Here is a 20,151-nt window from a genome sequence, read left to right on the forward strand (position 1 = left end):
ATTCTAGCTGCTAACAACATCAACACATCTTCTCATTTGCTCAATCATGTAATATATCTGAAATAGTTTTATTACTTGGGCAGAATGTTACCCTATTCTTGCCTGCCAAAAATAAGTTGGACTCAGTAATTTCATGCCTAGTTAATATTCAAAAGAAAAGGAACTCATATTTCCACAAACAGCCTTATACAAGAATGTTTATAGCAGCTTTATTCATAGAAGCCAAAACCTGGAAATAGCTTATTGTCTTAAGAGACGAACGGATAACTAAGCTGTGATATATTTATACAATGGAATATTACTCCATGATAAGAAGGAACAAATTATTGCTGCATAAAACAATATGAATGAATTTTTAAATCATTATGCTGACTTTAAAAAAGCAAATAGAAAAGAACACATAATGCATGATTCCATTTGTATCAAGTTTGAATACAGACAAAACTAATCTATGGTGATGGAAACTAAATCACTACTTGCTTCTGTTGGAGTTGGGACAGGACAGGACATTGACTGGGAAGAAGCATGAGAAAACATTCTGGGATTAGGGAAATGTGCTATATCTCAGTCAGGATGTGAATTATATGAGTGCACACATTTGTCACAATGGTTTGAACTCTGTCTTTAATATCTGTTCATTTCACTGTCTGTGAATTAGCCACCTTGTCTATGACCACACCACCCTGAACACACCTGATCTTGTTTGTAAATTAACGCTCAATTTTTAAATTGGTTGGAGTACTGGCTGCTATTTTTAGCTGAAGCTAGACCTCCTCATTTTAAAACAGATCCTTTAGTATGCCTCACTTCCGATCCTCTAACCCCCATCACTCTCCTGGTCTTTGAATGCACTTGAGCTTGCTACCCTGATCAATTTACTTACTTCCTTTGACTATCTTATTATTTCCTTTTACTATCATTGCAAATATTTAAAATACAGCATAAGTTAGAATGTGACAGATAATTAAATGACATTATCCATTCTTTAGGTCTGGCCAATATACATACTTTAATCTTTAATATAGTAAACATGCATACAAATTGAAAATGTTTAAATAATACTGAAATTTAGATTAATCCTCAGTGTAAGACTTTGCTTATCTGATCTATTAAGACAAGAGCAAAAACAAACTACAGTGTAGGCAGGCCTTGCCGATGGAAACAGCTGATTTCCAATATCAGATGATCAAATATCACTTCAGTAAGAAAACTTTTCTCAGACCTTCTCATAAATTCTGGTGCAGACCACATCCTTCATCTTACATTCCTTAAAAAAAAAGAAAGAGATTAATTGAATATCTAAACCTCTAACTAGGGTACAGCAAATTTGTATTAATAACAGACACTATAAGAAATCTCATAAGATTAAACTCAGAAATAAAATATAAATATGTCAGTTGATATCTGGGAATTCAGAATCATGCCTGTTGAAATAGGGGAAAAAGTTTTAACATTGATCTAAGTTACAACAGAGTTATATTTTCTAAGTGGCAAGTTTTTATGCATTATTTGCACAAATTGAAAGCTATTAAAACAGTGGTTTTCAGGACAATCTGCACATTTGCATCATCTGGGGAATATTTAAAAATACCAATGGCTCCTCCTCCCTTAAGAAATTTGCTTCAGTTGATCTGTATCGGGGCTTCCATATTGGTATTTACTTTCTATGTAAATCTGCCATGGAGCTAGGGATCAGACCCTCTGTACTAAAGGAAAAAACATTCAAAGCACTACATGAATCTATTTATAGTCAATGTATGTGTTGATTAGTGAGAATAGCACCTCAGACAAAAAAAAATTGTTAGAGATCATCTTCTATAACCTTTGTCAGCATTTTTATCTGCCATCTACAAAAGGTCTCCAATAAGCTCAGCTTATATTGATGACATGTTTTAGTCTAAGTTACTATGGATTCTTGAAAACAATATGCTTGGATATCTACAAATATACTGCAATTGACCGTTTTGCAATGTGCTTTGCTTGTAAAACTTAGATTTGCTTTTGCTTTTCTCTTTGTGAGTCTAACCTAACTTATCCATACATTAAAAAAAAATTATTTTTAGATATTGTTTCTAAAATAGCGGATAGGTTTTGTCATTTCTAAATTCTTGAATCTGAACCTGAAGTACCTGTTGATGACTCTATAGTTTGAATATCAAACATTAACTCTGCCTTTATTCTTAACCATTTTTTCCATTTGTAGTCCAAATAAGATAGACTATTTTGAAAATAACATAACCATTTTCTCTATTTAAATAGCATTATTTCCATGAAAGTTAAGTGAAAGTTAAGTCGCTCAGTCGTGTCTGACTCTTTGCGACCCTGTGGACTGTAGCCCACCAGGCTCCTCCATCCATGGGATTCTTCAGGCAAGAATACTGGAGTGGGTTGCCATTTCCTTCTCCAGGGGATCTTCCCAACCCACGGATCGAACTCAGGTCTCCCACATTGCAGGCAGACGCTTTAACTCTGAGCCACCAGGGAAGCCCAACTCTAATTATTTCCATAGTTAGAGTAAAATTACTCACCACCACCATTTTTCCATCCACCAACTTCCTCTTTATTGTTGTCTCATTGCCATCCCATTTCTGTACTTGATTCAGTGAGCCTCTTGCCAAGGTTACAGTGCTCTGCAGAGACACATTCATATAATTGAATTTCTAGGACTTTGATTAAAGAAGCAGTTCATTCAGTATTGAATCATTTTCATAACAGATGTTTCATGAGGCACATTTATTTTTCAACAGAATGAAGTGGGCTACCCTTATGAACACTAGTGGGAGTAATCTGTCTCAAAGCAGTCGATGGAACCAACTTTGAAGAGAAACAATAAAGTTTACCTTTGTTTTTCTATTGTCAGCTGTGGTTTCTTCAAATTCCTGGCCTAGCTTGAAGGAGATCTCTGTATTTTTAAAGGGACTTTCAGTTCTTATAGTTATAATATCCCCTTTCTTACTGATGATCACTCTGGGTTTGGCCAAGTTTCCCAGTTTTCTGGTGGCTAATCCCACACCTGAAAATCAAGACAGTGTTAGAATTTCGTTGACCAAGACAGCATCTACCTAAAGGCATTATATGGGTGGTTATAGTCTATACTCAGCTGTGCTTCATGTGTGTAGGCGGCAGGTAATATCACTTACTACTAAGGATCTCCTCCCATGTTTCATCACCTGATGGAAACACATGCCCACCAACTTGGATATTTAAAATTTTGTTATTACAAAAGTAATGTCTGAAGATTTTAAACACAGAAGTATTTAGCCTAAGTAGTGCAAGTCATCTACTTTTACCTCATCCAATCCCATGCTCCATTGAGAAGCACTAATTATAGTTTTGTATGGATCATTCCAGACATTTTAGTTTGTACAAATAAATATTGTAGATATATATTTTTAATGAGACTGTGAATTATATATACTCTTCTATGATTTTTTCCCTCTGTAATATATCATAAATATTGATAAGAATTCCTCCCACATCCTTGATGAAAACTCATTTCTGAAAGCTTGTTGTAGCCTCTAAATGTATTTGTACCACTGCAAATGATAAAGATAAATAAAATAATAAAAAAAATATTTTTCTGTTTGATAGTAAAACAAAATTAGACTCAGGTATCATTACTGTATTACTCAAGATTATAGAAATAAATAGAAAAATAGAAATGTGAAATGAGAGAGACACAAAAAGAAAAAACTAGTTATATATAAATATACATGTATTTATGGCTATATATACATAAAGATGGAGAAGGCAATGGCACTCCACTCCAGTACTCTTGCCTGGAAAATCCCATGGACGGAGGAGCCTGGTAGGCTGCAGTCCATGGGGTCGCGAAGAGTCAGACACGACTGAGTGACTTCACTTTAACTTTTCACTTTCATGCATTGGAGAAGGAAATGGCAACCCACTCCAGTGTTCTTGCCTGGAGAATCCCAGGGACGGGGGAGCCTGGTGGGCTGCCGTCTATGGAGTCGCACAGAATCAGACATGACTGAAGCGACTTAGCAGCAGTAGCATACATAAAGAAGTGTGAAGAATTAGAGCCAATAAAGGATTATGAGCTGTATTCTTTTTTTCTAATTCTGATTAATTGTTTCTTATTTGATGTGATTTGGACTATGTTTCTCAAACTAAACTTCTTCAATAGAGCCTAAGAATCTACATTTTACCAAGCCTCAAAGTGTCTTTTTGCACTCTAAAATTCAACAGTGATTCAGTTAGGGAGTCTTTTATTGAGATTTTCTTATATTTTGCTTCTACCTCAGCTGTACAGTGAAATCCATAGATCTAACCAAACTTAGAGTATGGATCTGTTCCCATAAGTTCCCATAGTTTTCCAGGCAACACAACATGATTTTGCTTATTTTATCTAAAAATAGAAGCTGTCTTAGAAGCTTTCTGAATAGGTAAAATTACTGGTATTTTGATGAGCATAGAAACCTGAGGTCATTGGCTTCTCTCTCTCCTTATTTATACAGCTCTGGAAATTTCCAAAGACTATTCACACCTCTTGTGCTCATATCTATGGAACATTTCCTAGAAATAGTTGCAAATAAAGTTGATGGTGGTCATGACTAGGCTTTCTGTCTCTATCCACTGCTCCAACTGCAGGAAAGTATGATATTAGTGTAATCAAACTTGAATTTACTCTCACAACAAACTTCTTTTTTTCTCAATAACTTTCCTAGACTGAATATCCTGCTTTATGAAGTATTCACTTTTCACAAACAGTTTATCCACATACTTATGTAATACTATACAATCTAGAGGTAGAGAAAGAAAATTTCTGGCTTAGCTAAATAGCACTTTTAAATTGAGGTTTTTCATTAACTTTAGTATGTTTAACTTTCAGAAAAGCCAAATAATGGGTTGACTAAGTTTTTAAGATTTCATTCCTCTGGGTTTGAACCAAAATTCTATTAATATGAAACTGCCTTTGAAATCCGTAGGCATTCTAATGCATTTAAGCAGCTCTTATTTGAGTTAAAGTCTATTAAAATTGCCACAAACATAGTGAAAATTATCTGATTGACACAATGGAAGATTAATCCCAGAAGAGGATTGTACTTCAACCTGTGAAGCTCCCAGACTCCTGGGAAAGGAGTTAGAAGGAAATAGTCAATGCATTTTTCTCAAAAAGGATCTTCTCAATTAGAACAATAAAGAACATTTCTTACCCAGAGCTTTCATGTACTCATCAAAGTTCTCACTGGAGACAAGTTTCCAGGTGCCTAGGAATTTGTTGCTCATTGTGATGGATGAGAATTCAACCCAGTGATAGGTGAGATTCAGGAGACTCAAATGAGATGCTGAAGCCTCAGAGGATTCTTTTCAAAGATGTCTGAAGCATGTGACTCTCACAGAGACCCAATGGGGAAAAGCAGTGTCAGGACTGGGCAATGAATGGCTCTTCAATCATCCACTGGGACAAAAGAAAACCTCACATAATGTCTCCTTCAGTCTCCAAAAATGTTTATAAAAATCAATGAGAGTACTATTTGAATCTTTAAAAATTTTGGTCGATCTTACATTTTTAAGAAGTGCTTCGGTCCTTAACACTTTGAAAAAGAGTCCATAAATTGAGGCCTATGCTGTATTAAATTATACGGGCATGAATGAATGAATATGTATGTGTGCGCGTGTGTGTGTGTGTGTTTAGGCATCTTGCTCACTCTCAATCCTGAGTCTGCACAATTAAGAATTCTTATTGAAAGAGAAGAAAGAGAGGAAAAATGTCCATGAGTATTGTGATAACTGCCTCAAATATGTTGTGGGAGAGAAATGCAGGAGAACAGTGTGAGGAAGTATTCATAGGTAAGGGAGGCTTGGAATAGTTGGCATATCCAAGGCAGGCAGAGTAGGCAGACAATACGGTCAGTTTACAGCAGAGCACAGAAATTGCTTTCATGGGTGAATAAAAAAGTAGCACTAAAACACGCTCTTTGACCATAGCAAAGATTTTAATCTTAAAAAAACCTTTTAGGTCCAAATTAAGCAGGTTCTTGGTTAATAAAACAAGTTTAAGTCCTTTAAAATAAGTCTATAGTTTTAGAAAGGATAGTCTATAAAAATAATATATATTGAGAGCTCAATAGTCACCATGCTAAGTGCTTCTTATGGATTATTTTATATGATCCTTTCAACAACTCCAAGAGTAAGGCATTATTATTACATCCATCTTACCAATGAGAAAACTGGAACTTGGGGAGGTTAGGTAACTTGTGTCCAAACTTGAATAAGGAGAGGTATGATTTGAACCTGGTATCGTTTCTCAGTGCATAGATGTTAGACCAATATTTTATACCGCTTCTGCTATAATATATATGCTGGAGGTCCTGGCCAAAGATCAGGCAACACACTGACATCACCATGACAGGATAGAGACATTCACTCTCTGCTCAAAAAGCAAGAGAAGTGTGACTTCTCGGGTGGTCCAGTGATTGGGAATCCACTTGCCAATGCAGGGGACATGGGTTCAATCCCTGGGGTGGGAAGATCCTAAGTGCCACAGAGCAACTGAACCCAGGAGCCACAACTGCTGAACCCATGTGCTGCAACTAGTGAAACCCGCATGCCTAGAGACTGTACTCTAAAGCAAGAAAAGCCGCCAATGAGAAGGCCGTGCGCCACAATGAAGAGAAGCCCCTGCTTGTGGCAACTCAAGAAAGTCTGCACAGCAATGAAGATCCATCACAGACGAAAATAAATAAATCATTTAAAAAAACAAAAGGGGTGAAAGTCAAAAGATGAAGTATCCAGGTTATATGATACATCAGACTCCCAGTCTTAGACCAAGGGCAGCAAATAAGAAAACATTTTGAGCATAAGTGTGGCTCTTGGGAATACCAAGTTGATACCATACCCTTTCCTAACAGGTTTTTCACACTGACATTAATCCTGGCCTTGAGACAATGGATATTACCAGGTTACATGTTTAGTACACAGCTTGGCTCTCTTCCCAATAATTAAAATAACCCATTATCAATTTACCCCCAACAGGTAGAATCACTGACCTCTAGGTCGCAGGTTACCAATACCATAGTCGTACCATAACCATGGCAGTTATGTGTTTAGAGTCCAAGTTGGATTGAAAAAATGCAAAATCATACACAGTGGGCCCAAGAATCATCTTAAATTACTTGTGCCTGGATAACTCAAGGTGGGAATGAAATAGTAACTAGAACAATTCCTCTGTTAGCTGGCTAACCCAGTCCTAGGCCAGGAGAATGTAACTGGAGGAAGTATATTGTACTGGGATAGAAGAAACAGTTATGAAAGAAAGGGTTTTTGATGAGCAGAATGTGTTATTTTCTAAAACAGTTACTAAAAATGAATAATGCTAGGATTTGTGTCTTCAAAAATTTAGGTATTTTGCCTAAATCTATATGTAGAATCTAAAAAGGTAATACAAATGAATGTGTATAGAAAAATAGAAACAGACTCACAGAGAAAACAAGTTAGCAGTTACAAGTGGAGAGGGGGAAAAGCAGAGGTGCATGTTAGGGGTGTGGATTAAGAGATACAAAGTACTTTGTATAAAACAGATAAGCAGCAAGGATATATTATTTAGCATCGAGAGGTATAGCCATTATCTCTTAATAACTTTTTGGAGTATAATCTGTAAAGTGACTGAATCATTATGCTACTCATCTGAAATTAACATAATGTTGTAAACCAACTATCAGTTCAGTTCAGTTCAGTCGCTCAGTTGTGTCTGACTCTTTGTGACCCCATGAATTGCAGGACGCCAGGCCTCCCTGTCCATCACCAACTCCCCGAGTTCACCCAAACTCATGTCCATCGAGTTGGTGATGCCATCCAGCCATCTTATCCTCTGTCGTCCCCTTCTCCTCCTGCCCCCAATCCCTCCCAGCAACAGAGTCTTTTCCAATGAGTCAACTCTTCGCATGAAGTGGCCAAAGTACTGGAGTTTCAGCTTTATACTTCAATAAAAAAATAAATAACCATGACCATAGGGTTAATCCTGAACTCTCAGCTCAGTCATTCTTATCTACCTTTGGAGTGACAGTCTTTAAATTTCAATTCAATCATCTTTCCTGACATTTTCTAGTATACCTTCATTTAGCACTCAAAGCAATTAATCATTTAACATGTTAACTTTTATTAATTTTAGACATTACTTCATTAACATGAATGTCATGCACCGAAGTCTTGATTCCATGTGTGTGGATAATATGTGATTCTATTTACATAATATAAGGTAAAAGAGGAGAGTAAAAAAGCTGACTTAAAGCTCAGCCTTCAAAAACGAAGAACATGGCATCTAGTCCCATCACTTCATGGCAAATAGATGGGGAAACAGTGGAAACAGTGACAGACTTTATTTTCTTGGGCTCCCAAATCACTTCAGACAGTGACTACAGCCATGAAATTAAAAGCTGTTTGCTCCTTGGAAGAGAAGCTATAACAAACCTAGACAGCGTATTAAAAAGCAGAGGCATCACTTTGCTAACAAAGGTCCACACAGTCAGTTGTGATTTTTCCAGCAGTCATGTATGGATGTGAGAGTTGGGCCATAAAGAAGGCTGAGTGCCAAATTATTGATTCTTTCAAACTGTGGTGCTGGAGAAGACTCTTGAGAGTCTCTCAGACAGTAAGGAGATAAAAGCAGTCAATCCTAAAGGAAATCAACCCTGAATATTCATTGGAAAGACTGATGCTGAAGCTGAAGCTGAAGCTCCAATACTCCATACTGCGGCCACCTGATGCAAAGAGCCGACTCACTGGAAAAGACCCTGATGCAGGAAAAGATTGAGGGCAGGAGGAGGAGGCGACAGAGGAAGAGATGGTTGGATGGCATCACCAATTCAATGGAAATGAGTTTGAGCAAATTCCGTGAGATAGTGAAGGACAGGGAAGCCTGACGTGCTGCCGTTCATGGGGTTGCAAACAGTCAGACACAAGTGAATGACTAAACAACTATTCACATAAAGGTCCAAGTACTTAACCCCATGCATGTATACAGTAGGTAATCATTTGTTTACTGCCTGAATGAATAAATGAAATGTAAATTTTGTACTTATGAGGGATTTTCTTTGCATTAAATCATATAGCAAATATGAAAGCATCTAAAATTCATGCTTATAATCAATAATATGATTCTTCTAAACTTCCTTTCCTCTTCTTCTCTTCCTTCCATTTTCATACACTCTAGAGTCATGGAAAGAGCAAGGCTGTGAGTTACACTGAAGTGTAAAACTTAGTTGTAGTACCCATTCCTTCATTTAGTCACTCCACTGGTCAGTGGTAAAGCAGATGGCTCTTTCCCTATTCCGGATGACACTATCTCATGACGGCACTAGGAAAGTGCATGTGAAATAATTCCAGGGTTCGTTGTACATATGCTCACTGCATGCACACCGATAATTGTTCAACATGAATTTATGAACTGAAGTAGCACTGGAGATAATAACATGGTGAATGAAACAACTCTTCCTGCCCTCATGGGCTTTATACTGCAGTTAGGAAGACATGCATTAAACAGACACTCAGAGACATTTTAGAATATGCAATTATTTTTTTTTATCATTTGCAGATGGAGACAGTGAATGACACTGAAGCGTCAGTGAGCCATTTCTATGTTGGAAGATACTTTTCATAATTTCTTACACGCCAGATGCCCTGAGACCAATCGTCTTATTTATCTTCAGAACTCAGACACTAGGGCATCTGGTGCTCCTCCAGACTGCTATTTGACAGAATGCGACAATGGCAGTTCAGGCTTGATAGCTTCCTCCTTCATGTTGCAAGTAAGCATTTTCGTCTCATCTTAAAAATGCTGAGATTAAAGTTGTTTTCTTAATGAAAACCGTTTCTTGGAGCTTTCTCAGCCACCAGGGGGTATTTGATTTTTTAGTTCCTATGGTGACCGTTGCATTATGCTGCCCAAAGGAAGTTAATAGCTTTTCTTTTGTTGAATGGCAATGAATAGAGGGAAGAAGTAGTTTGTCATTCCTCCAAACAATGCAATTAGCTTTGTTTTTACTAGGCTTGAACATACATGGCCAGAGACTGGTCTAAGATTTCACATCATTATTCTTAATAGAACACTTGAGATCTGGTTACTCATTCACTGGGGAGGTAACCAAAGACAGAATTTCTGCATTTCAGTGTTTTTCTCTAGTCATTACAGAATATACAGAGCCAGTCACAGTTTTTTCTACTCCATTTGCATTTCTTCTTAGAGAGAAAGTGATATCAACAGCATTAAAATAGGTAGTATTTTTCAGGCATTAGCACAAAGAGCTGTGGGAAACACTTTTCAGGACTCAGCCATCTGCTTCCTTATAGTCTATGGGAGGAGGCAATCTCTTCAAAATAATTCACTTGTGAAGCATAGTGAAAAGTGTGTGAGTATATGTGTGAGTGTGTGTGTGTGTAGCTTTATTTCATAAGGAACAAATATAAACTCACAAAAATTCAGATGATTTTCTAACCATGTGTTATCCAGGTTGCCTACTTTATTTCCTTGATTGCGTTTTACAAAGTTTTTCAATAATTGAGATGATATAATGTGGTTTATGGGCTTCCCAGCTGGCTTTAGCAGTAAATAATCCACCTGCCAACGCAGAAGACACAAGAGATGTGGGTTTGATCCCTGGGTCAGGAAAATCCCCTGGAGGAGGAAATGGCACCCCACTCCATTATTCTTGCCTGGAAAATTCCATGGACAGCCTGGTAGGCTATAGTCCATGGGGCAATGAACAATCAGGCATGACTGAGTGATTGAGAACACACAATGTGGTTTACACATACATATGTATATGTATACACACACACACACACACACACACACACACACACAAACACGTATTTCAGATAAGGTAAAGTTAGATCAGAGGATCAATTCATGTATAAACTGTACTTTCATTTATTCATTTCAAACCATGCCTTCCTTCAAACAATGGAAAACTAGTTTTGTAGTTAAATTCTAGCCTGTAACATGCTCATGATTGGGAATACCTGGTGAAAATGCATTATCTTAAATGGGCACACTGACTCAGTAATGTGAGCTGTTGCCATGAAACCCAGAATTTCAGAAGTTTAACCCAGAAGTTTATTTCTTGCTCCCTCTATTTCCATTGCAGGTGCTCCTGATCTATGGGTAGCTTTACTCCATAGAGAAAGGCTCAGAGGCTTTCAATCCATTCATTTCATGCCTATAGCACCCTTCAGATTTCAGAATCCTCTCCTCCAAGCAGCCAGGGGTTGGGGGAGATGAAAAAGACACACTTGCCTCTTTATTCTCTTCACCTAGAAGTGGCACATGTCACTTCCACTTAGACTCTGATGCAGGAAATAGTCACATGACCCCAAGGAGACAGGTGGGTACTTAGCCATGTTTGGCTTGCAGATGCTTCTCAATGCCAATACTGTATTGGCAAGCCCAGATATCTAGAGGGAAATTAACTATTTCTTCTGTATTCAAATCTGGGCACACTAAGTCCTGACATTATGTCTGAATAACTATCTTAAAGTCTATATTCTGATAGAATGTTATGAGGAACTTGGGATACTGGTCTAGCTTTACCACCTACCAAATGGATAGCATTTGAGTTGTAGCTTTATCACCTATACAATATTGATTGTTCTGAGAACCAAAAAAAGAAAACCTTTGTGAAATTGTTTTGTAACTTATGTATTGACACATGAACTCTATGTTACAAAGTAAACCAGAATTGATTTCTCCCAAATCCCATTTCTAACTGATTAGTTGCCTACCTCTGCTGTAACACTCTTCCAATGCAACTTTGTCTGCCCACTGTTTCAGTGCACATGCCTTCAATTCTGTGGTTCCTATTCTTTGCATTCTAATTGCCCTATTATCTGGGAAGGGGATGTGGGAAAAATGAGAAGACATGAGGGATTCCCTGTGCTGGCCCATTGAAGAATGTCTCATTTAGCCTCATCACAAACTTGTGAAGTAGGCAGTCTCCATTTTGCAAAACAGAAAACCAAAGTGGGTGAACAGCTCATTCAAGCTCACAAAACAGTCAATGGCGGAAGCAGGATTCAAGTCCTGCTCTGTCTGGTTCTCAAATTTCATTTCCTGCAATGTGTTTCAAGGGTAGCAGTCACTTCCCGTTCTATCATGAGGCTGGTTGCTAGAAGGTTCCTCCCAGCTCTGACCCCCTCAAAAAATTACTCAAGATCTAGATACCAACCTTCAAAGTGGACAGATTATAGTTTTATGTAAATGTTTAAAATATAAATAAATCAAGGATTAGGTTATGTCCTGATTTCTTCATCCTAAATTTCTATTTTCTGTTACTACCTTTGAAATAGTCAGTTGTCTTTTAATCACTTTCAAAGCATGTTCTTTTATGATTATTACACTTTTGTGCAAATGTATGAAAATTAAATACACTAAAAATGTTCAAAATAAATTATCTTTGTCAGCGGTTTTCTAAATAGTATTGGGTAGCAAAAAAAGAAATCTGGTGAGTTATTCATTGATAACAGTATTAATCATGTTTTTAGTATGCTTGATATTTGGATAATTATTTCTTTTCTGTAAACTTCAGTGTGAATTTAAAATGTAATAGTTTATCACTAAGTTTTTCAGTCTAAAAATATTCAAAAATACATATTTTATTTTATAGTTTATAAAATCTGTCATTTCCTCTACTTCAAACCCTTATGGAAAGTGAATAATGGCTTTTTATTGCTTAGCAATAATTGTCATTATTATCCTTTTTCTAGAAATCCAGTGCAACTTGACAAGTTGTTAATTGTTTATAGATAAATGGTGACAGTTTTTAAAGGTAAGTCAGATCATGTGAATGTCCTTAGTTAAAGACTGATAATTCTAAGTATAAACTTTAATGAATTTTTTCTTATAGAAATATTAACACAATTTGACTGAGAATAAAAATAAAATCAATAGGGTTTCAAGATGACTCTGTTACTTGTAACAATAAAAGGCAGTTGTGAACACTATCCTTAACTCATTTCTATTTGCCATCACCTAATAGAGTATTGATGGAGAAGAAAATGGCAACCCACTCCAGTGTTCTTGCCTGGGAAATCACATGGACAGAAGGAGCCTGGTGAACCACAGTCCATGGGGTCGCAAAGGAGTCGGACACGACTGAAACAATAGAGCATTGAACAGATAGTCATCACTGAGTAAGAACTTGCAGAATGAACGACTTTCTCAGGAATAGCATGTTTGATTCTACCTACTAAAGACTCCACACCAGAATTTTTATCTCCTTTAGGCTCTCTATAACTTGAGCTGTGACATTATGAGAAGAGAAATAAGTCTTGAAAATTCAAAACTAAGTTATTCTTTTTAAAATTTTGCCTCTGTAAAGTCAAAGATTTAAATGAGTAAGTGCCTAGTGCTTTTTAGAATACCCCAATCCTTGACTGGTTCCAAATGGGAAAAGGAGTACGTCAAGGCTGAATATTGTCACCCTGCTTATTTAACTTATATGCAGAATACATCATGAGAAATGCTGGGCTGGAAGAAGCACAAGCTGGAATCAAGATTGCCGGGAGAAATATCAATAACCTCAGATATGCAGATGACACCACCCTTATGGCAGAAAGTGAAGAGGAACTCAAAAGCCTCTTGATGAAAGTGAAAGAGGAGAGTGAAAAAGTTGGCTTAAAGCTCAATATTCAGAAAACTAAGATCATGGCATCTGGTCCCATCACTTGATGGCAAATAGATGGGGAAACAGTAGAAACAGTGGCTGACTATTTTTGGGGGCTCCAAAATCATTGCAGATGGTGACTGCAGACATGAAATTAAAAGATGCTTACTCCTTGGAAGGAAAGTTATGACCAACCTAGATAGAATATTGAAAAGCAGAGACATTACTTTGCCAACAAAGGTCTGTCTAGTCAAGGCTATGGTTTTTCCAGTGGTCATGTATGGATGTGAGAGTTGGACTGTGAAGAAAGCTGAGCTTGAAGAATTGATGCTTTTGAACTGTGGTGTTGGAGAAGACTCTTGAGAGTCCCTTGGACTGCAAGGAGATCCAACCAGTCCATTCTAAAGGAGATCAGTCTTGGGTGTTCTCTGGAAAGACTGACGCTGAAGCTGAAACTCCAATACTTTGGCCACCTCATGCAAAGAGTTGATTCACTGGAAAAGACTCTGATGCTGGGAGTGATTGGGGGCAGGAGGAGAAGGGGACGACAGAGGATGAGATGGCTGGATGGCATCACTGACTCAATGGACGTGAGCTTGGGTGAACTCTAGGAGTTAGTGATGGACAGGGAGGCCTGGCGTGCTGCAGTCCATGGGGTCGCAAAGAGTCGGACACGACTGAGCGACTGAACTGAACTGAATCCTTGTGGAAAACACTTCAACCAGTGATCTGAGTTGTTGCTGACGTGCTGTCATCTGCGCTCCCATCGCAGAGACCATACTCTGATGAAGGCCGTGTCAGCCTCTGCTCCCATTTGTGCACAGGATGCTACCTTGGGGCTTGAAAACCTCTTGGACTTCTGGAGAATGCATACAGGTACATTTTGTACATGCTTGAGTCCTTTAGGAAGGACAGAGACAAGCATGGGGGAAGGACTGTCACTGCCCACATCTGGCAGTAGTGTGGCTACTTCAAGTGCACAGTTTTATGCTGAGGTCTTCAGGTTTAATATGACAGTCCTAGCTCCTTTCCTTGGACAAGAATTCAGTTACTGTCCCAATCCCATGCTAAGTCCTTTTCATTACTCTTTAATTTCATCCTTATTAAGGTAACCATACTTCTTAGTTTGCCTAGGACAGTCCAGTTTATGCTTTTGGCCCAGGTGTGATTACTGATAGTGCCTCTCTCTTTCCACTTTTCACTTCTCATTCAGTTTAGATGACAAACTAGCACAACTTAAACACTACCTTCAGGGGTTATTTTTGACTAACTACTGTCTGGTTTACGTTTAATTTGCAGCATGAGATATACAGAATTCTTCCTCTTTCTCCTTTTCCTCTTCCCACTGCCACAAACACACTCAATTTTAAAATTTTACCTGTAATTACTCTGTTTCACTCTAAGCCCTGCTGCTGCGGCTGCTAAGTCACTTCAGTTGTGTCTGACTCTGTGCGAACCCAGAGATGGCAGCCCACCAGGCTCCCCCATCCCTGGCATTCTCCAGGCAAGAACACTGGAGTGGGTTGCCATTTCCTTCTCCAATGCATGAAAGTGAAAAGTGAAAGTGAAGTCGCTCAGTCGTGTCCGACTCTTCGTGACCCCATGGACTGCAGCCTACCAGGCTCCTTCATCCATGGGATTTTCCAGGCAAGAGTACTGGAGTGGGGTGCCATTGCCTTCTCCGGAGAGTACTTCCTAGCAACAGTAATCAGTGAAACTATTAAGCGACTTTATGAAGCTCTAACAATTACATTCCCACTAGGTGTTTGGAAGTCCAGCACTGGCATTTAATAAAATATCATTCTGCAAAGACGAAGTTGTAAGTGTTGGTGACAGATGTACTAGCCTGATTATGTTAAACACATTTATGGAAAAGTAGGATAATGATTGTTTTAAATGTTCTATAATAATTCAAGCACAGGGTAGAATGTTCAGGCTATATTTTGTAGCCTTTTTGTCTCTGTGTCTGTCTCTCTTCCCTTCTCCCTGTCTCTCTCATCTATCTATCTATTATTCATTATCTATCTATCTATCATCTATCTGTCTATCATCTATCTATCCTATCTACAAGACTTTAAGTAGGGCCAACCTTCTGCAAAAATAGATAGCAACATTGGTTTTCAACACTTATGTTGTGTAAGGGGGATGTTAGTTGCTCAGTCATGTCTGACTCTTTGTAACCCCATAGACTATAGCCCACCAAGCTCCTCTGTCTCTGGGATTCTCCAGGAAGAATACTGGAGTGGGTTGCCATTCCCTTCTCCAGGAGATCTTCCCAACCCAGGGATCGAACCCAGGTCTCCTGCTTTGCAGGCAGATTCCAATGATTATGATCCCTCTTTGAAGTCACATGAATTTCAACAGAGCACCCATCCTTTGACAGAAAGCCTTAACCTAACTGGAATGGGTCCACTGAAGGAAAAGCAAGGATTGCAGAAGTCAATTGTGCAAAGAATAAAAGGCACTAAGTGATTTTAAAATCACGCCAGAGACAGGTAGTTTCTTGTATCACCCATTTAGATTGTCTCTAACTCTCAAGATTACACAGCTCCATAACTGCACTTAGTTTGGTTTTATTGAGCAATTTTATGTTGAGAAATTTTTTAAAAATTACTGGCTCTGAAGCACATCTTCTTCAAGTCCCAGCTTCCTGTTAGTGAACAAGTTTTCACTGATGCATACAATTTCTTCACACCTTTTCATAGACAGCAGTGCTGACAACATTATTCATGATATATTCCTAAAAGCAAAGAGGGATCTATTAGAGTTGGTACATGATAGGTTAAATTTGCTCTGTCCCTCTTTCCCCAGACTGCCTACTCAGGCCATAAGACAATTGAATGATTCGAAAGGTATGTGTCAAAAAATCAAAATTTTTTTAATTTAGAGAAAACTCACCACTAACATTTTTCCATCTACAATTTTTCTTTTGATCGTTGTCTGTTTACCAAGCCATTTTTGAACATGAATCATTGAGCCACCATCTAGTGTTATGATGCTCTAGAAATGTAGAAAGGAATCAGTCAGAAATAGCAATTCATGACATCCTAATGACACAAGACTAGATATTTAGTTTTTAATTTCCATTTTGAAATTCTTTTCTCCAAAATTCTTACATCAGTTCTTGTCCTAATTTAATACCATCAAACTAGGGAAGTCTCAAAAGATTATTCAAGTGATACTCTTTTCCCCCAGGTAAGCAATACCTAAACTATTTGTGAATGATAGTTCCATATTCTGTTTTATAAAATGACAAAGAAAGGGCTTCTCTGATGGTTCAGTGGTAAAGAATCCACCTGCCAATGCAGGAGACAAGGGTTCAATCACTGATCTGGGAAAATCCTACATGGCGCTAAGCAGCTAAACCCGTGCATCACAACTACTGAACCTGTGCTCTAGACCCGGGGAGCCGCCACTACTGAAGCCCAAGCCCTAGAGCCCTAGAGCCTGGGCTCCACAACAAGAGAAGCCACTGCAAGAAGAAGCCTGTACCACAACTAGTGAGTGCCCCCCCTCACTGCAACCAGAGAAAAGCCCAAGTAGCAACAAAGACCCAGCACAGCCAATAAATAAATAAATAACATTAAAAACAAACAAGAAATGACAAAGAGAGATCAGAGAAGCAGTGAAAACACGTTGAGTTTTTGGGCCCTAAATCATTTGCCAAAGAATTAACTTTAGAGATGTGCTCTATTAATTAACAAACTCAAACTGACTGGGTGAATTAGAATGAACTATGCCTAACTGCCTTCTAGATTTTTCCTGATTATGAAGCAGGAAGATTTAGTTCTTACCTTCACTTTCCGGTTATCTATGGTGGTTTCATCAAATTCTTTCCCCAGCTTGAAGGAGATCTCAGAGTTCTTGAAAGAACTTTCAGTTTTGATGCTAATCTTATCCCTGTCGGCACTAATAATGATTCTTGGCTTTGCTGATCCTGCAAGGTTCTGGACTGCAACACTCACTCCTGTGGGAATGAGTGAGAAGAAAACTCAATGAGTACAGGAAACAACATGCCTTCTTAAGAAGTTTAGGAAGAAGTGCTAGCAATCATTTTGGAAAGCAATTCAAAAAGAACGCATCCTCTCCCCATTGACATTTTGGATAGTATGCCATGTTTTCTTTAGTGCTCTCTATATCAGCTGGTTGAGCCAAACCTCCCAATCAGAGGACATGTCTAGTAATTATGCTTGACATTTTGAAAGCTAAGTTCACTTTCTGAGACTATTGTGCTTCATCTAAAATCACTGAGACTCTTACACTTCATCTAAAATCTATACTTGTGTGGTGCCTTTCAATCGTATGCTTGGGCTTTACCTCATGAAATGTTTCAACAACAATATTTCAGTAGCATAGGGTATTATTACCCTCATTTTAGAGATGAGTATACTGACTCCCAGAGAGGTAGAAAGGCTTATTCTAGATGATTTCCTTGGTAATTAGCAGAACTGAAATTTAAACACAAGTTTTCTAATTGTCCATAAACTTTAGCATGCTTTTTTTTCCTTAAAAAAAAAACAACAAAAAAAAATTTCAAAGTATCTAATCTACTCTAAAAGAATATGACTTATAAAGTGCAGGCTTCTCTTATTTGTAGGTACAATTCAGATCTGGCTGAATACCATGAAATTAAAAGATGCTTACTCCTTGGAAGAAAAGTTATGACCAACCTAGATAGCATATTGAAAAGCAGAGACATTAGTTTGCCAGCAAAGGTCCGTCTAGTCAAGGCTATGGTTTTTCCAGTGGTCATGTATGGATGTGAGAGTTGGACTGTGAAGAAAGCTGAGTGCCGAAGAGCCAAAAGCTGATGCTTTTGAACTGTGGTGTTGGAGAAGACTCTTGAGAGTCCCTTGGACTGCAAGGAGATCCAACCAGTCCATTCTGAAGGAGATCAGCCCTGGGATTTCTTTGGAAGGAATGATACTAAAGCTGAAACTCCAGTACTTTGGCCACTTCATGCGAAGAGTTGACTCGTTGGAAAAGACTCTGATGCTGGGAGGGATTAGGGGCAGGAGGAGAAGGGGACGAGAGAGGATGAGATGGCTGGATGGCATCACTGACTCGATGGACGTGAGTCTGAGTGAACTCCGGAAGTTGGTGATGGACAGGGAGGCCTGGCTTGCTGCGATTCATGGGGTCGCAAAGAGTCGGACATGACTGAGCGACTGAACTGAACTGAACTGAACTGAGGCAAATTAGACAATTTGGCTGAGAGCCTGGCCCTGCTATTCACGTTGGGAATTGTCCATTGTTGAACTTGTCTCCTGCAATAGTTGAGCAGAAGGGCTGACTCCCATCTCTTAATATTGATATAGAAATCAATTTCATATTCATATTATGGGCAGATGGGAAGCCTCTGACTACGTAAAAGCAAAAAACCTTTATATATAGTTTTTTATTAAAAGGGAGGTCTCTCGTATATGTTTAAAATTGCTTAATTAAATGTTAAAAAATTACTATTCTTCTAGCATTAGTAAAGAATAGTTTAGTTATTATTAGTTATCTGAGCTATTGTAAATTATATTCATTTCAACTTGAATAAGAGCTAAAGTAGGCAGAACTTACAATTCTGTGAGATGTCCAATGGTGGGAAATTCCATGAGTAAAAATATTCTATTTCTATGTGTTCTATTTCAACAAAACATTTGAAACTCTTCAAAATAAGGTTTTAAAAATCTCCCATGTGTATCAGAACTCTAAAAATTAACCCACTAGAAATTTTGCTTGTTGTTATTACTCTTTTGAAGTTATAACTTAAAGTAAACCTTGAAACGAATATAGTTAATAAATTTAATTATAGATAGGTATTGCTATCTAAAATGTGGAGCTGGAAAAAGCTATTAAATGAAATTACCAAGATAAAAAAAAACTCTATTATGAGGGTAGGATGAAGTATTTTCAAAAAGGATATATGGTCTAAAAATATAGATAATAAATTAGAAGGACGTATCTGTGAGCCTAGTATTGCAGAAAGAGGTAATTATTACTAGTAATAAAAGAGTAAATGTAGATACATAAACTTTGTTAACCCCATGAATATACCCTAAGATCCCAAATGAACAAGATAATTGTAGGAAAATTCATTGTAAAGTGCAAACCCAACCACATCACAAAAAGCATTGCCAGTTTCCAAATCTTGGAAAGCTATTTCTCACCCAGTTCTTTCATATATTCATCAAAGTTTTCACTGGAGACCAGTTTCCAGGTTCCCAAGAAGGGCTCAATCATGATGGAAAGCTTGCAGAGAAGAGGTGCTCACAACCAAAATCCAAAGAAACTTAAGCAACACACTGCTACCAGAATCTTAATTTAAAAGACATCTTCATCATGTGACTCTTCTGAAATGGCCAATGGGGAGCAGCAAGACCAAAGATTCTAGGCACCAGTGTTGACTCATTTTATTTACTTTCAAATAAAGACACAGAAAATTAACATGTTAAGTTGAATTTAAGTCAATGATTATAGCTTCCAATAAACAGATTGATAACCTGAGAGTCATCTGATAAATATTGTGAAATGGAGACAA

The 20,151-nt window shown here is 37.9% G+C and overlaps 2 protein-coding genes across 2 annotated transcripts; both read right to left on the bottom strand.

The window, feature by feature from the left end:
- Window positions 1–208: 208 nt before the first annotated feature.
- Window positions 209–5,287, bottom strand: LOC129627245 (myelin P2 protein). Its single transcript, XM_055546856.1, has 4 exons — window positions 5,178–5,287; window positions 2,841–3,013; window positions 2,529–2,630; window positions 209–1,267 (listed from the first exon to the last, which is right to left on the bottom strand). Exons 1-4 carry the CDS (start codon window positions 5,248–5,250, stop codon window positions 1,217–1,219), a joined length of 399 nt encoding a protein of 132 aa, XP_055402831.1. The 5' UTR covers window positions 5,251–5,287; the 3' UTR covers window positions 209–1,216.
- An 11,024-nt stretch (window positions 5,288–16,311) lies between these two features.
- Window positions 16,312–19,853, bottom strand: FABP9 (fatty acid binding protein 9). Its single transcript, XM_055546857.1, has 4 exons — window positions 19,781–19,853; window positions 17,417–17,589; window positions 16,521–16,622; window positions 16,312–16,362 (listed from the first exon to the last, which is right to left on the bottom strand). The coding sequence occupies exons 1-4, from the start codon at window positions 19,851–19,853 to the stop codon at window positions 16,312–16,314; spliced, it is 399 nt and encodes a 132-aa protein (XP_055402832.1).
- Between the last annotated feature and the right edge of the window lie 298 nt (window positions 19,854–20,151).

This window comes from Bubalus kerabau, chromosome 14 (assembly GCF_029407905.1).
Source record: "Bubalus kerabau isolate K-KA32 ecotype Philippines breed swamp buffalo chromosome 14, PCC_UOA_SB_1v2, whole genome shotgun sequence".
NCBI classification, from domain to species: Eukaryota; Metazoa; Chordata; class Mammalia; order Artiodactyla; family Bovidae; genus Bubalus; species Bubalus kerabau.

Bases quoted from the DNA above. Each gene is read 5' to 3' on its own strand.
- FABP9 (XM_055546857.1), bottom strand. From the start codon at position 19,853: ATGATTGAGCCCTTCTTGGGAACCTGGAAACTGGTCTCCAGTGAAAAC. The intron at 17,590-19,780 runs GTGAGAAATAGC...TCATTCCCACAG, and splicing joins TGAATATATGAAAGAACTGG to GAGTGAGTGTTGCAGTCCAG. The intron at 16,623-17,416 runs GTAAGAACTAAA...CTACATTTCTAG, and splicing joins TAGATAACCGGAAAGTGAAG to AGCATCATAACACTAGATGG.
- LOC129627245 (XM_055546856.1), bottom strand. From the start codon at position 5,250: ATGAGCAACAAATTCCTAGGCACCTGGAAACTTGTCTCCAGTGAGAAC. The intron at 3,014-5,177 runs GTAAGAAATGTT...CTTGATTTTCAG, and splicing joins TGAGTACATGAAAGCTCTGG to GTGTGGGATTAGCCACCAGA. The intron at 2,631-2,840 runs GTAAACTTTATT...GTGTCTCTGCAG, and splicing joins CTGACAATAGAAAAACAAAG to AGCACTGTAACCTTGGCAAG.